Raw genomic sequence first — 14,318 nt, forward strand, 5'->3', positions numbered from 1 at the left:
TCATCAGATCAGTCTGCATCAGCGATGGGCGCTATCTCGCTATGGGAAAGTGCTCATAGTAATGCCTAGCGACATAGCGCCTTGGTGACACGTGTCCCAATGGGTCCAGTTAAGGCATTAACGGTTAACTGCAGGCAGTTAATGTGATCGTCGCGGTCTAGATTTTTTAAAAGGATTGCACAGCTAGTAATGAAAAGAGATGGTCAACCACATTGGACTCTTGCAAGGTGGCAGGATAAAAGGAGGTTATTGGCCCATGTAGCCCGTTTTGGATGCAGAGTTTAGTTGACTTGCTGACCCAGCTGATTCAGGTGCTAAGGAATGAACAGAGTCAGTATTTTTTATGCGATTTGATCTCTGTAATCAATCCCAACCAACCCAGAATCAATGCGAGACAAGGAAGAACACTCCACCGCCCCCAGTTGATCCATCTACCTGATCAGGACAATCAATGACGTCGCCTCTGTCTTCTTAAGGCCCTGTTTTAGTTAACAATCAGATTTCATGGTACCTAAAGCTATACTTAGATTAGATTTCTTCAGATCCCCATGATTGTTCTTGGCAAAGCCTTGATGGCGGTGGTTGCAGGATAATTTTGGAGGGAAAATCTCAGTTATGCTTGAACTATAAAGGCAATTTTCATTAATTTTGTAGGGTCGACCTTTCTTTGTTTTCTTTGTTACTGCTCTGCAGATTCTCAGTGTAAATTCCCCTATGCCTCTGAACTACATGATTTTCTGTCTTATCTCCTTCAGCCATTGGTATGAAAGTGAAAGAATTCTTTGCCTCTTACTAGTGTTTTTGTAGAGATTTATGATCTGCGTGACTGTGTCTCCTTGGCCTATGAATGATAATATAAGTGAATCTCTCTTTCCTTGTGTCATTCATCTTGGTCTTTTGATCTGCATGTGATTATTAGATTAAAGCAAGTTTGAATGTGTATATCCTTAGTTTCATTCTGGTTCAATAGTGCATATATGGGCAGAGTTTGGTCCGAACACTCTATTTTGGTGCATCACCTCTTTAGATTAGATTAGGTAGATTTTCTTTCATGCTCTCCTTCTCCCTTTTCCTCTCCAAGAGTAGTTAGGTGCATCCTGATAGTAAGAGGAAGCCGGCCTTCTCCGAAGACTCAACCTCACAGTTCAAGTCCCACAACTTGGAGGTTGTTTCCATGTTTCACTAGGTTGTCCTCATGCATAGGCTTTGGACAAGGGTGCAAACCTAAATGACAACACTCACTTTTGAATATGGTGAAAATTTTCTTCTATAATCAATATTCTGCAAAGGTAGTGTAAAATTTAGTAGCATTTGAACTGCGCCTTTTAAAAATTAACTCATTGTAGTAAATTAGGGAAATTTTTGTTCTCTATATCCTAAATCAATAAATTAACCTCAAAGTCTCCCTTCAAACCGGAGCATACAAATTAAGAGAAAAAGTATATTTAGCCTATACATTCCAACCATTCCTTAAAATCTATTAGCAAATAAAATAGATCTTATATGAAAGCTTCCAATAAATTTCAACTTATCAACTAGTTTTTTGATTGGAGATCAGTTAGTTTTCTCAATGAAAAAGGATTTCTCAAATTAGAAAATAACAAGCAAGGTTGAATGACTGAAAAAAGATTACTAATATATTTTCCAAATGGATACATACTAAAATGGCAAACCATTTCGTTAAATAACAATAGAAGAATTAGATTTGGATTACATCAATTGATGTTTACTCACATAGTTAGTGCAAGAATTGCAAAATTATAGAGTTTTGTATTGAAACAACGACCAATTCGAAAATGTTGATATGGCCAGCAAAGGTCTACGTAATGGCTCTGAGTGAGTATTGACAAAACTGAAAGAAACTTCTCAAAATATATGAAATATCACAGGAATCCATGCAAGGAACTCTCTAAATAATCTATACCTCATCTTATGTAGCGAATGCCAATTCTACAAGTTTTTCCCTCTCCAGCCATTGCATGTATTGAATATTGAAACAAATGACATGTAACCTTCATAAAACAATGACAGTTGCCATGCTCAAATATTTGAGCTAATATTTGTGTAAGAAAATAATATGAGCCAATCAGATAAAACTTGTTTACATATATAACGTCAAAAAAATTAAAATTTTCTAGCTAACTATAGTGTAGGATGGTATTATATGAGAGAACACATTTTTCAATGAACAAACTAATATGTTGAAAGGATCAAAATCTTTAAGACAGGGACTAATAATAAGACTTACTATAATTACACTTCCATTTCCCCTACTTTAGAAATCTGTTTAATTTACTCCAATAGGACATTTTGGCTTTTTGGCCATTTCAGACCGTTGGAAATTTGTATTTCCTGTATTGAGCCCATCAATGATCCATTCCGCGGCATTCTGTAGCAGGCTGCAAAAGCTTGCGAGATCGAATATTTGGTTTAGAGCAAAAACTCACTACTTTACTGTTCTGAGGCGGTGATAACACTTAGCGGGGCTTACCGATCGCAGCGCAGATATGATCACATTCATTAACAGTGTTATACTTATCTAGAAATCCAGCATGGGGTCTCCTTCGCCAATGATAGTGTTGGACAACGGCGGTGGTTTCTGCAAGGCAGGATTTGCCGGCAACAAAAACCCCACCGCCGTTGTTCCCAATTGCCTGGCTCGCCCTCACTCAGCCAAGAAATGGCTCGTTGCCGACCAACTCCATCAGTGCGACGACATAGCCGGCATCTCCATACGCCGGCCCTTTGACCGCGGCTATCTTGTCAATGCCGAAATGCAGAAGGAAATTTGGGAGCGTCTCTTCAAGCAGCTCCTGAAGGTTCGCCCATCCGACTCCGCAGGACTCCTTTTAGTCGAGCCCCTCTTCAATCTGCCCTCCATCCAGAAGGCCACGGACGAGCTCGTGTTTGAAGATTTAGGGTTCCAATCTCTTTACGTCGCAGACTCGCCTTCGTTGGTTCATCTGTACGAGGCGAGCAGGTCTCCCATTAGTCTCCTGGCCAGGACACAGTGTAGCCTCATCGTCGACTGTGGCTTTTCCTTCACGCACGCGGCTCCCGTCTACCAAAATTTTACTATCAATTATGGGGTCAAGAGGATTGACCTTGGCGGGAAGGCGCTCACTAATTATCTCAAGGAGCTTGTTTCTTACCGAGCCTTGAACGTGATGGATGAGACTTATATCATGGATGATGTTAAGGAGAAGCTCTGTTTTGTTTCGCTCGATGTTGACCATGATCTCCAACTAGCGCGGTAAGCCCTAATTTCTTAAAATCCTAAACCTTCAATGTTTTTCTTTTAGAAGAGACTTAGAACTTTTGCCAATCAAGAATGTTAAGAAATAAGTTTCGATACAGAATGGGAAAACATCAATCTTAAAAATGTTTCATGTTCCAACCACCCAACGCTCATCATCATCAGGATAAATTATAAACTAGCACTTGCACCTGACAGAGGTGCAATGGTTAGCTGATAACAAGATATACCATGTTCTTTGTATTCTGCGTCCTTTTCCTCTCCCTCTGCTCGTACTTGTTCTTCCTCTTCCTCTTCTTCTTAATCCATTAAATTATTTTTTCTTTCTAAGATTAGCCTTAGGAAGGAAATTTGTTGTGCACCTCATAATTAAAGACATTCTACATAAGTATACCTCAATCTATCCCCGAACTAACCGACAAATAAATGTACCTTTGGACATGAAATCCAAGCTTCAATATCCCAGTGTTGGCTAAACATTCTATGAGGATTGGGAACACCTAAGAAAGCTTGAGCCAGAACATCCAATCATGTCCCAAAGTCATTTGAATTGCCGCAACTATCTCAAGAGAGATCCCAAAATCTTTCAGAATTTGGAGAATTCAAATAGTTCAACATTCAAACCATGATACTATATGGCCAATTCACTTTTTAAGGAATTAACCTGGATGAACTCCAGGGTTAGAAGCAATCTCAATAAAGCACACTTGAGTGTTATGTCCTCCAGAATGTGGCTCAGATCCAGCTTTTTGCATGGTCAAACGCAAGCATCAGAGAGTTTCAAACACATTAACTATGCCAACATATTGAAACATACCTCTTGAACTCAAAGTAGTTCTGCACTATAAAGCTAGATGAATCTGTATATCTCCATGTGGGGAGGATGGGAGTATTCCTTCCCTGTTGTTTCCGAAAAATAGTAATTTCCCCCCAGAGAAGGATCTCTTCATGGTCGATTTGTATCGATCATGAACATATTGCTTATTCACAGCCTTTGAAGCACACTGGATGAAGCACCAACACGTGCCTCATCCATCTTGCAAAAGGTTCTTGAGTTTCCATTGTTTTGATTGCCAACATATTGCTTATTCATGGCCTTTGAAGCACACTGGATGAAGCACCAGCATGTGCTTCATCCATCTTGCAAAGGTTCTTGAGTTTCCATCTTCCAGGGCCAGAAGAATTGCAAGAAGATTTGTTATCAATACAGGGAGTTTTTGGCCTGAATCCACAGAATAGGACCTCTTTATGGCTTGATCCTGCTATATTTCTGCACAAATAATTTATTTATCTTTGTATCGCAAATAACCAAAATAGGTTAACATTGTTGGTAAAAGATACACTGCCAACAAACTACATTACATCAAAAGCATAAATGCTTCAGTACAACTACAGAGGAAGCTTGCAACCCTAGCTAAAAGCAAACACATACTGATAGTATAGTGCAATTTGTTGCTACAATATTGCTTCATAGGTTTCAAAAGTACAGTCAGAAGAAACAATTATTAAAGAAGTGCTTTAAACAACTCCACTTACCAGAAAGTTGAAGTTTCCTAGATTGAGAGAGATTGTCATTTCTTCCATATTTGATTAAGAAATCACTCTGCGCTTGTATGTGTGAGATGGCCAACAGAGAAAGTTGAGTTTGGGCGAGGACCATCAGATTCGAATCTGAATCTGGTCTGGAGTTTATTGCAAGAGACTGCATAGTGATGAGATTCTGACTTGGCTGAGTTTAGAGACTCTTTTCAACTCAAAAACCAGCTTGAGCTCCTACCAAATACTGCTGAATTTAATATATTGTTCCTTAATGAAAATTTTGGTATACATACATCCCAATTTCGTTTTTTTATATAGAACTTTTTTGATTGCATAAAATCCCAAATACATTTTGTAGAAGCAAACAATCCCCATTTTTCACCGCATGTTTTAGTTTTGTAGAAGTAAACCTAGTTTCCTCGATAAATGATCATTTAAATATTTTTTTCGCACTAAATTAAAAACCCAACAGATATGGGAAGAACTACATGAAGTTCACCTTTTTTGATCTTGCATAGAAGCAATAGCGTTGTAAGACTAGCTTTAATAAATTTGATAAAGTTCATCCAAAAACATGTTTAATAACCTCCACAAAGTTTATACAGAGACGTTTCAAGAACCTGTACAATTTTTTCTCACAAATATGCTTTCCTTTGGAAATCTTCTTAATCCAAAATTTAGAAGGAACTGAATGATAATTGACATTGGGCTGAAGGATATTGCTACTGGTGCTCTAAATTCTGAAAATAAAAAAAAGAAAAGAAGTACATAACAATGAAATTCTATTTTGATACTGGATTGAAGATATTGATGCAAAAATAATACGCGATTGAATCTTAAAATATCACGAACAATTCTTAGCCTCTTGCTAATACAAGTAATGGGAAAGACGGGGCTTGATGCTAACCTCCAAAGGCACTGTCTTTTCCATTAGCATACCTGTCCCTTAACTCATGTTGATGTTTCATCCAACTGGAAGAAACCAATTGTACCACAATAATTGCCAAAGAAGCATTAGGGCACTCTCTTCTTCCTGTCCCAAATGGAATCATCTCAAAGTTGCCTCTCATGTACATGTCTAACTTTACTTCCTTCTCTATGAAACACTCTGGAATAAATTCCAATGGCCGAAAGATGGGGCTTGATGGTAATCTCCAAAGGCACTGCCTTTTCCATTATCATACCTGTCCCTTAACTCATGTCGATGTTTTGTCCAATTGGAAGAAACCAATTGTACCACAATAATTGCCAAAGAAGCATTAGGGCACTCTCTTCTTCCTGTCCCAAATGGAATCATCTCAAAGTTGCCTCTCATGTACATGTCTAACTCTACTACCTTCTCTATGAAACACTCTGGAATAAATTCTAATGGCCTATGGGTTCCTATGAATTGCCCATGCATTTACCATTAGGCTTGTTCCTGCAAGAATATGATAGCCTTCCACCATGCAAGCCTCAATAGATTTGTTTGGCCCTACTATAGGTGCTGCTGGGTAAAAATACATAGTCTCTTTCACTATTGCAGGCAAATATGTTAATTGGGTATGTCCGACTCCTCAACCAGTCTGTTCTGTCCAAATTTAGAATCAAGTTCCTCTTGTGCCTAAGGACCTAAACAGAAGATGTATCAGTCCCCACACTTAACGTATCCTACAAGGGTACAGTATTAGTAGTAAGACAAAGGAGATTAAATCAAAACTTGCATGAATTTAATTTCTTCTAATGTATTTACTATTGACAGATCGAATGATTTTTGAGCAGAAATTTCATAAAACCATGTGCTAATAACTTCTAAATTTTTACATTTCTAAACTTGTCTAAAGAGGTTCTCTTGTGACTAGATTGACAGATTGAGGAATTCAAGGGCACTTAGAATATTTATATCTTGATTGAAAAGATGCAGCTATTCTGTATATACAGAATAGCACACAAGTATATATCAGAATGAAAATCAAAACTTACATTCCACCATAGATTTTCACATGATTTTCGCTGGTCTGATTCTTGCAATCCGCCTCCACAATGCTATAAAAATGCAACAGAAAAATAGTGAAAACACATCTTATTACATAGATAAGAATTTTTTCAATTGCACTATTTGATATAAAAAATTCACCAAAACTTGAAAGAAGGGCTTTAAGAGTTAGATATGAGTCTGGTGAGTCTGGCGAGGGCATTTATATGCTTCATCTAAGGGAGAGCTTGCACAAAACTGATGCTAGATAATGTCTCTTGATCCCTTTTCCAAATCAACAGGTCTAAGTATTGATATGAATCAACTCTGCCAAAGCTAAATAGAAAATCTCATAGCTAAGCTGTTGAGTATTAAGTAGGCAAATTGGTAAGTTGGTATTCGGAACAAAATCTAATTAAGATGTGTTCGTCCTCTAACTATGGGAACCAACTGTTGGAACAAAATCCAATTAAGTCTTCATCTCTTCACTATTTTCCACATTTTCATTCCCCTTGTTTCTCCATTATATTTACTGCAAACCTTCTATTTACTAATGTACATCATTCTAGTTAGTTGGGAAATTGACAGTATCTAAGTAAATCACTCTTTCTTGGACACCTATTAACTAAATTTGTAGAACCACTGGCCAGGAAATTTGAATGTAATGCATGTGCGGGAAGTTACATCTCTACAATGATGATTAGTTGGAGGAGTGTTGGTTGAATGTGTAATTGTGGCTGAATAAGGGTTTGATTGAATTTGTATATGAAACAGGGCATTATATTGTATATGCATATATGATAAATTACATATTTTTCAGGAAATCCATTAATTGTGTATTGTTCTTTGTTTGAAGTTTGAACATCATTTTTGATAATATTTCTGAATTAATAATATCACTTGTTTACCATTGTTGATGTGAGTTTTGTATCACTTACATAACATATTAGGATTTGAATATTTGATATGGGATATCAAACATGCAACTCCTCTCTTGAAAAGTTAATGCTCATGAGACATGAGTATAACTCCAATGTTCCTTACTCTTGTGGATACTCGCTCAGTTTTATCGATGTGATTCGCTTGTAATCATGTAGGCGGCCTTACGCAAATTGTTGAGGATGACTTGGACTTTGGTGGGATGAAGGTGATGGTGTTTCGGTTTGTGAAATATGCGGGTGGCAAATAATGTTGATGGTGGTGATGATGGAGGATGTGTCTGCCAATGGTGATGTTGATAGGAAAGTGATGGTGGTGGAAGGTGAATGGATGTGTTATGATCCTTAACTTACTTCTCTAACTTCCTTTTCTAAGCTTCGACTACCCAACTACTCACTATTCTACTCCTACTCCTATGAATGGAAGGTTAGCAAATGGACGGGGATCGAACCTAATGAGAGCTGACTAGCGGCCTCACTTCCACAGGTGCAATGATTCAAAGGAATAATAAACTAGTTTACCACACAAGGCTTCCCAACTAGTCGCTAGGATGCTAGTGGTCTAGTATTGATCCCTATCAAACATTTACCTATGCTACCATACAACTATCCATCTACTTTACTCTTGCTTAAACAACTTGAAATGAAATTTGCTTCAACAACTTGAAAAGAAATCTAATTATGTGGAAGTAGAAAACATGCAATAACACCCAATGTTCTTAATCAACATGCCAATCGCAACAATGAAAAAGAGAGCAATTTTGGTATTATCTTCACAACAATTTCTCCAACACTTTACAAATGAGAGCAAATAGCCTTATATAGGGGCCAAAAATACAACAGACAGTGGAGATCAAAACAAGATCAACGATCCAGAGTGGATCCTAAAAACCCTAATTAGGGTTACCACCCCATCGGCCAATGAGAAGCTGCCACCTCATTAATGAACCAATAAAAAAAGTGCAAAAAGTGGCAACCAATGAGAAGGCACCAAAATGGTGGCCAATCAGAAATAGACACTTTTCCTATTCTAGAAGAAAGAGAAATTTGCCATTTGGGCTTACATCAAATGATCTTCTAATATAACTCTTCCCTTTTCTTTCATTTTCTTAGCGAAGGCAATGAACTTAGCTAGCCTTTTGTTAACTTTCTCTATAGGAGGACAAGGTGTGTGCTTTATCTCGAGTTCAGCTGATTTCACCACGCTGCTTGCTGCTTGTAGTATCTTTTCATGATCCTCCTCATATTCCTTCGCAAATCCAATAAAAGCACTGAGAGAGGAAAGGGTGCCCAATTGCTTTTTCTTGATAGCAACCTTTCCCAACTCATCCAACTTCGATCCAAAATTTGTCTCATTGATATCCTCTTCTCTAATATCCTCAAAATCAAGTGCCACCACAATATCGCTCATCATGGTTGAAATGGAAGTGTCGACGCTTGGGCTGTGATGTGCAACTGCCTTTTGTATATCTTTTTATGGTATCGCCATTGGTATCAGTTATTCGCCTCATTTTTTAGAAGGGTGTTTTAGGCATCATATCCTCTTTGTCTTTTTTAGTGTTTGTCCCCTTAGGATTCTTGCTTGTACTAACACCCTCCATCTCGTCGCCTTATTACAGGATGGTAAAGTGGTGGACAATTAGACTAGCAGAACCAAGGGAGGTAATCCTTAGACTATAACGAAAGAGAGAAATCTTCTTAAGGACCCCTTTCAACTCTAAATGATTTGAAATTACCTTTACCAATAGCCTATTACAAGGTAATTGGTAAATACTTGCTTATTAATAACAGAGACCGAAAGGTCAATTTATACAAAAGGAAGAGACGATGTTTCCTTAGGAAACGATCGTAAAGAATAGAAACATTCTATTCCAGAGAAAGCATAAAACGAAAGCAAACTAAAGCTAAAGATATTTACAAAATAACCATTAACTAATAATAGACGTCTTATCTATTATTGTAATACCCTCCCTTAATGGTTAATCTATCTAACACACCAAGCTGTCCTCTGAATTTGACAAACATATCAGGACCAAGAGGCTTGGTGAGAATGTCTGCAATCTGATCTGAGGTAGGAACATACTGCAGATCTATAGTCCTGTCTTCAACCAGCTGTCGTATGTAATGACAATGAACATCCACATGCTTGGTTCGTTCATGGAAGACTGGATTCCGTGCTAACTTGATAACGCCTTCGTTATCAACAAACAGAGTAGTCGGTCCTGCTGGTGACATCTGCATATCCCCAAGCATCCGACGAAGCCAGACAGCTTCACATCCTGCCTTAACAGTCCCTCTATATTCAGCCTCTGTAGAAGAGAGAGAAACTGCCTGCTGCTTCTTGCTGGTCCATGTGACTGCACCGAATCCCAAACTGAACACATATCCAGATGTTGACTTTTTATCATCAACAGAGCCTGCCCAATCTGAATCTGTGAACCCACTGAGTTTAGGATTAGAACTCCGAGAATACAGAAGTCCATAATCAGAAGTGCCTTTCACATAACGAAGCACACGCTTTGCTGCCATCCAATGATCAGCCTTAGGAGCTGTCATAAAGCGTGAAATATAGCTGACTGCGAAGCTGATATCAGGCCTAGTAGCAGATAGGTAGATGAGGCTGCCTACTAGTTGCCTATACGTAGTATCATCAACGGAAGGAGAATCAGACTTGGCTGATAACTTGAGACCTTTCTCCATAGGTGTAGATGCAGGTTTGCAATCCTGCATTCGAAATTTGTCTAACAAAGCTCTGGCATATTTGGACTGAGAGATGAATATACCAGAAGACTGTTGCCAAACTTCAACACCTAAGCAATAATGCATGAGCCCAAGGTCAGTCATATCAAAAGACTGGCATAAGTGTTGTTTGATTCCCTGAATCAAAGATGCCGAACTGCCAGTGATGATCAGATCATCCACATAGACAATCAGAAGGATGATGTCACTGTCAGTAGTCTTGATGTACAGATTTGAGTCTGAAGAACTCCTCTTGAAGCCTTGATCACTGAGGTACGTATCAATCTTGATGTACCATGCCCGAGGGGCCTGCTTCAAACCATAGAGAGTTTTTACCAATCTGAGAACCTGATGGTCTTTACCAGCAACCTTGAAACCAGGAGGTTGCGTCATGTAGACCTCTTCATGGAGATCACCATTCAGGAAAGCACTCTTTACGTCCATCTGATGGACCTTCCAGCCAAACTGTGCTGCCATAGCTAGGACTAATCTGATGGTGCTCATCTTTGCAGTAGGAGCAAAGGTCTCCTCATAATCAATGCCCTGACGCTGAGAAAAGCCCTTTGCCACTAAACGAGCTTTGTACTTATCCAAAGTACCATCTGATTTGTATTTGATTTTGTAGACCCATTTGCAGCTAATGGATTTCTTCCCTGGGGGAAGATCAGAAAGGACCCAAGTGTTGTTCTTCAGTAGGCTCTGGTGTTCAGATTGCATGGCCTGTTCCCACTCTGGAATTCCTTTAGCCTCGGAATATGTTTGAGGTTCAAACACACTGTGAATGTTGGCCATAAGAGCAAAGTTAACAGAATCTATAGTTTTGCTCTTTTTTCGAGTAGTTCTCCCATCAATGAGCTCATCATCATGAAGATCAGCAAGTGTCTTAGCCCACCACTTAGGCCGGAGAGGAGAATGACCAACAGTAGTACTAGGAGATGCTTGATCAGCAGGATCCTGATCAGAAGAATTTGGATCAAACTCAGGTGAAGCATCTTCAAAACGAGGTGATCCTGCAGGAGAAGCCGGAGGTGGCTGTACAGGTATCACTGGCAGGACTGGAGCTGTAGGAGCTATTGGAGCCCTCCCATCAGGTGGACCTAATGGAAGCCGAACTCCCAAATCATGAACCTGCATAGGCTGGTCTGCTAGATTAGGAACAGGAGAAACAGGCATGAATGGTCCTCGCTGCTCATCAAAGACTACATCGCGGCTGTATATGAGACGAGATGTCTCAACATCAATAAGGCGGTAGGCCTTGTGAAGACTGCTATATCCAGCAAGCATCAGTTTTTGACTCTTGGCATCCAACTTGGTGCGTGAAGCATCAGGGATCCAAACAAAAGCAAGAGAGCCAAAAACCTTCAGGTGACTGATTCTGGGCTTGCGACCTGACCAGGCCTCTTCCGGAGTTTTACCTTTGACCGCCATTGTGGGTGACCGGTTCAACAGATAAACTGCAGTGTTAACTGCTTCTGCCCAAAAATGCTTCGGAACATGTCTGTGTTCGAGCATGGAACGAGCCATCTCGGTGATTGTCCTGTTCCGACGTTCAACTACACTGTTCTGTTGTGGCGTGTGGGGTGTGGTGAACTGGCGTTGGATGCCATGTGTATCCAAGAAGCTGGAGAAAACATTAGAACAAAATTCCCCCCCATTGTCTGATCTAAGAGTAATAATAGATTTCCCAGACTCTTTTTCAACTAAGGGTTTAAACTTCTGAAATACAATAAATGCATCGGATTTCTTTTTAAGGAAATACACCCACATTTTTCTACTGAAATCATCTACAAACAACAGAAAATACCTGTACCCAAGAACAGAAGGAGTGGCCATAGGGCCGCAGATATCAGCATGAACAAGCTGAAGTACTTGAGAAGCTCGCCAAGAATCGCCACTGGGGAAAGGTGTGCGATGTTGCTTCTCAGCCTGACATGCGTCACAAACTCCAAGGTGTTGGGTTTGAATCTCTGGCAAACCAAGAACAAGCTCATCTCGAGCAAGTTGTGAGAGATAATGCACATTTAAGTGCCCATATCGCTGATGCCAAAGTGAGCTGATGGAAGATCGCCGAGCAGCCATAGCTAAGTCCTGAGAATCACCAGAATCAATAAGTCTGAAAAGACCATGATCCTCAAGACCAACTGCAATAGTAGACTTAGTCGCCCAATCAGTGATGGTGCACTGATGTGAACTGAAGGTGACTGCCAAGTGTGGAGAATGTCGCAGCAACTGACTGATCGAGAGTAGATTTAGTTCCATCCCTGGAACGTAGTACACATCAAGGAATATGAGCTTCCTCCCAATAGACTGAATTTGAATGTTGCCTTTACCAACAACCGTGTACTCTTCTCCACCACCAAAGATAACAGAATCTGAATAAGGCTGGTAGTCAGTAAACCAGTCTTTGCGATGAGTGAAATGTCGAGAGGCACCTGAATCAATGTACCAGGCAGATGACTGTACATGATTTGCAGGTCTTTTAGCCATGAAGGCATAAAAGGCAGATTCCACCTGCTCAGTGTGCTCTGCACTGTTCGCTTTGGGTTGCGAACCTGATTGCTTAGACTGGGCAGCTAAGCGTTTCCGACATGCAACCTTCATGTGACCATACTTGTGGCAATAGTTGCATTGAATGTTCTTCTTTTTGGTACCATCGGACGCTGGAGCAGAAGACTTCTGCTGAGATGGTTGCTGAAACTTGCCCTTATCCTTCTGAAAGGATTTCGCAGCAAAGGCTTGCTCAGTGGAGGTGGAACTGGAGCTGCTACCGAACTGTTGTTTCCACCGATCTTGCTGAAGTAGCAGGGTGCAGAGATCAGTGAACTTTAGATCAACACCAGTAGATGTGATGTTGAGAGTCTCGATAAAATGCTCATAGGAATTTGGTAAACTCCGAAGAGTGATTACCACAATATCCTCTTCCTCCATCTTGCGACCGATGGCAAGTAACTGATCACGGATTTCCTGAATCCGATTCAGGTGTGCCTGGAGCGAGGTGCGCTCATCCATGACAATAGAAAACAGAGTGTTTTTCAGAAAGAAGGCTCTGCTCTTGTCGGAAGTCTCATGAAGACCTTTTAGATGTGTCCAGATTTTGGCCGCTGTCTTGCCAGATGGAATCTGAGAAAGCTGGTCATCAGCTACGGAGAGTTTGAGAAGCATTACTGCCTCTCGATTGTTCAGATCCCATGTATCTTGATCAGGACCCGGAGAAGTCGGACGCTGCTTAACACCCAGAACAAGTTGATCGGTGTTTCGATATTCGAAGATTGCGATGATGCGCTGCTTCCAGGTTCCATAATTGCGACCATTGAATTTGGAATTATGCTCGAGCAAAATATTTGTCAGAGATGCCATGGCACGTTTTTCAATGAAAAACTGTGAAAATCTGTGAAGGCACGTTCTTCAAGGCAAAAATACGGAAGACCTAGAAAAATCAGAGAATGACCCAAAAGAGAGCTCGAAAAACCCAGAAGGAATCTGCTGTCGTTTTTTGAATCCGCTGGCTCGAAAATCGAGGCACAAAAATCGAGGCACCCAGAAAAAATGGACGACAACCCAATTGAGCTCTCGAAAAACCCACCAAGAATCTGCAAACAAAAATTTTTTTCGACCCCAAAAATTAGGGTTTCGAAAAAAAACGGCCCTAGCTGAAAAAAGCTTGAAAAAACTTAAGATTTCTTGATGAAAAATGGTCGAATCTGCTTCCCAGAGCACGATGACAGACTGAGACGGCTAAGAGCATGAAGATTTGATATAGAAACATGCAGATTTTCACCCCAAAAACGCGAGTCTCCAAAAAATGGCCACGATTTCCACGCGATTTGCAGACCCGTAATTCGGGAATTTCTCCAAGCAGAAAAACCCTAGGTGGGTTTTGGAGAAATTAGCT

At 40.1% G+C, this 14,318-nt stretch overlaps 1 protein-coding gene across 4 annotated transcripts in view; it reads left to right on the forward strand.

Moving 5' to 3' along the window:
- Positions 1 to 2,358: 2,358 nt before the first annotated feature.
- ARP6 (actin-related protein 6) overlaps positions 2,359 to 14,318 on the forward strand; it is a 68,156-nt gene continuing 56,196 nt past the window's right edge. For 2 of the 4 annotated variants that reach the window (XR_016358028.1, XM_089807273.1), the window contains exon 1: positions 2,359 to 3,253. Coding sequence is in view for 3 of the 4 variants with exons in the window: in XM_089807273.1 (XP_089663399.1) it covers positions 2,553 to 3,253 (701 nt within the window). In the remaining variant the exon portion in view is untranslated. The remainder of the gene's footprint in view (positions 3,254 to 14,318) is intronic. The other 2 variants (XM_089807272.1, XM_089807271.1) reach the window with 1 other exon arrangement.

This window comes from Cupressus sempervirens, chromosome 10 (assembly GCF_028749045.1).
Source record: "Cupressus sempervirens isolate cs-2001-9-10 chromosome 10, ASM2874904v1, whole genome shotgun sequence".
In the NCBI taxonomy this organism is placed as follows: Eukaryota; Viridiplantae; Streptophyta; class Pinopsida; order Cupressales; family Cupressaceae; genus Cupressus; species Cupressus sempervirens.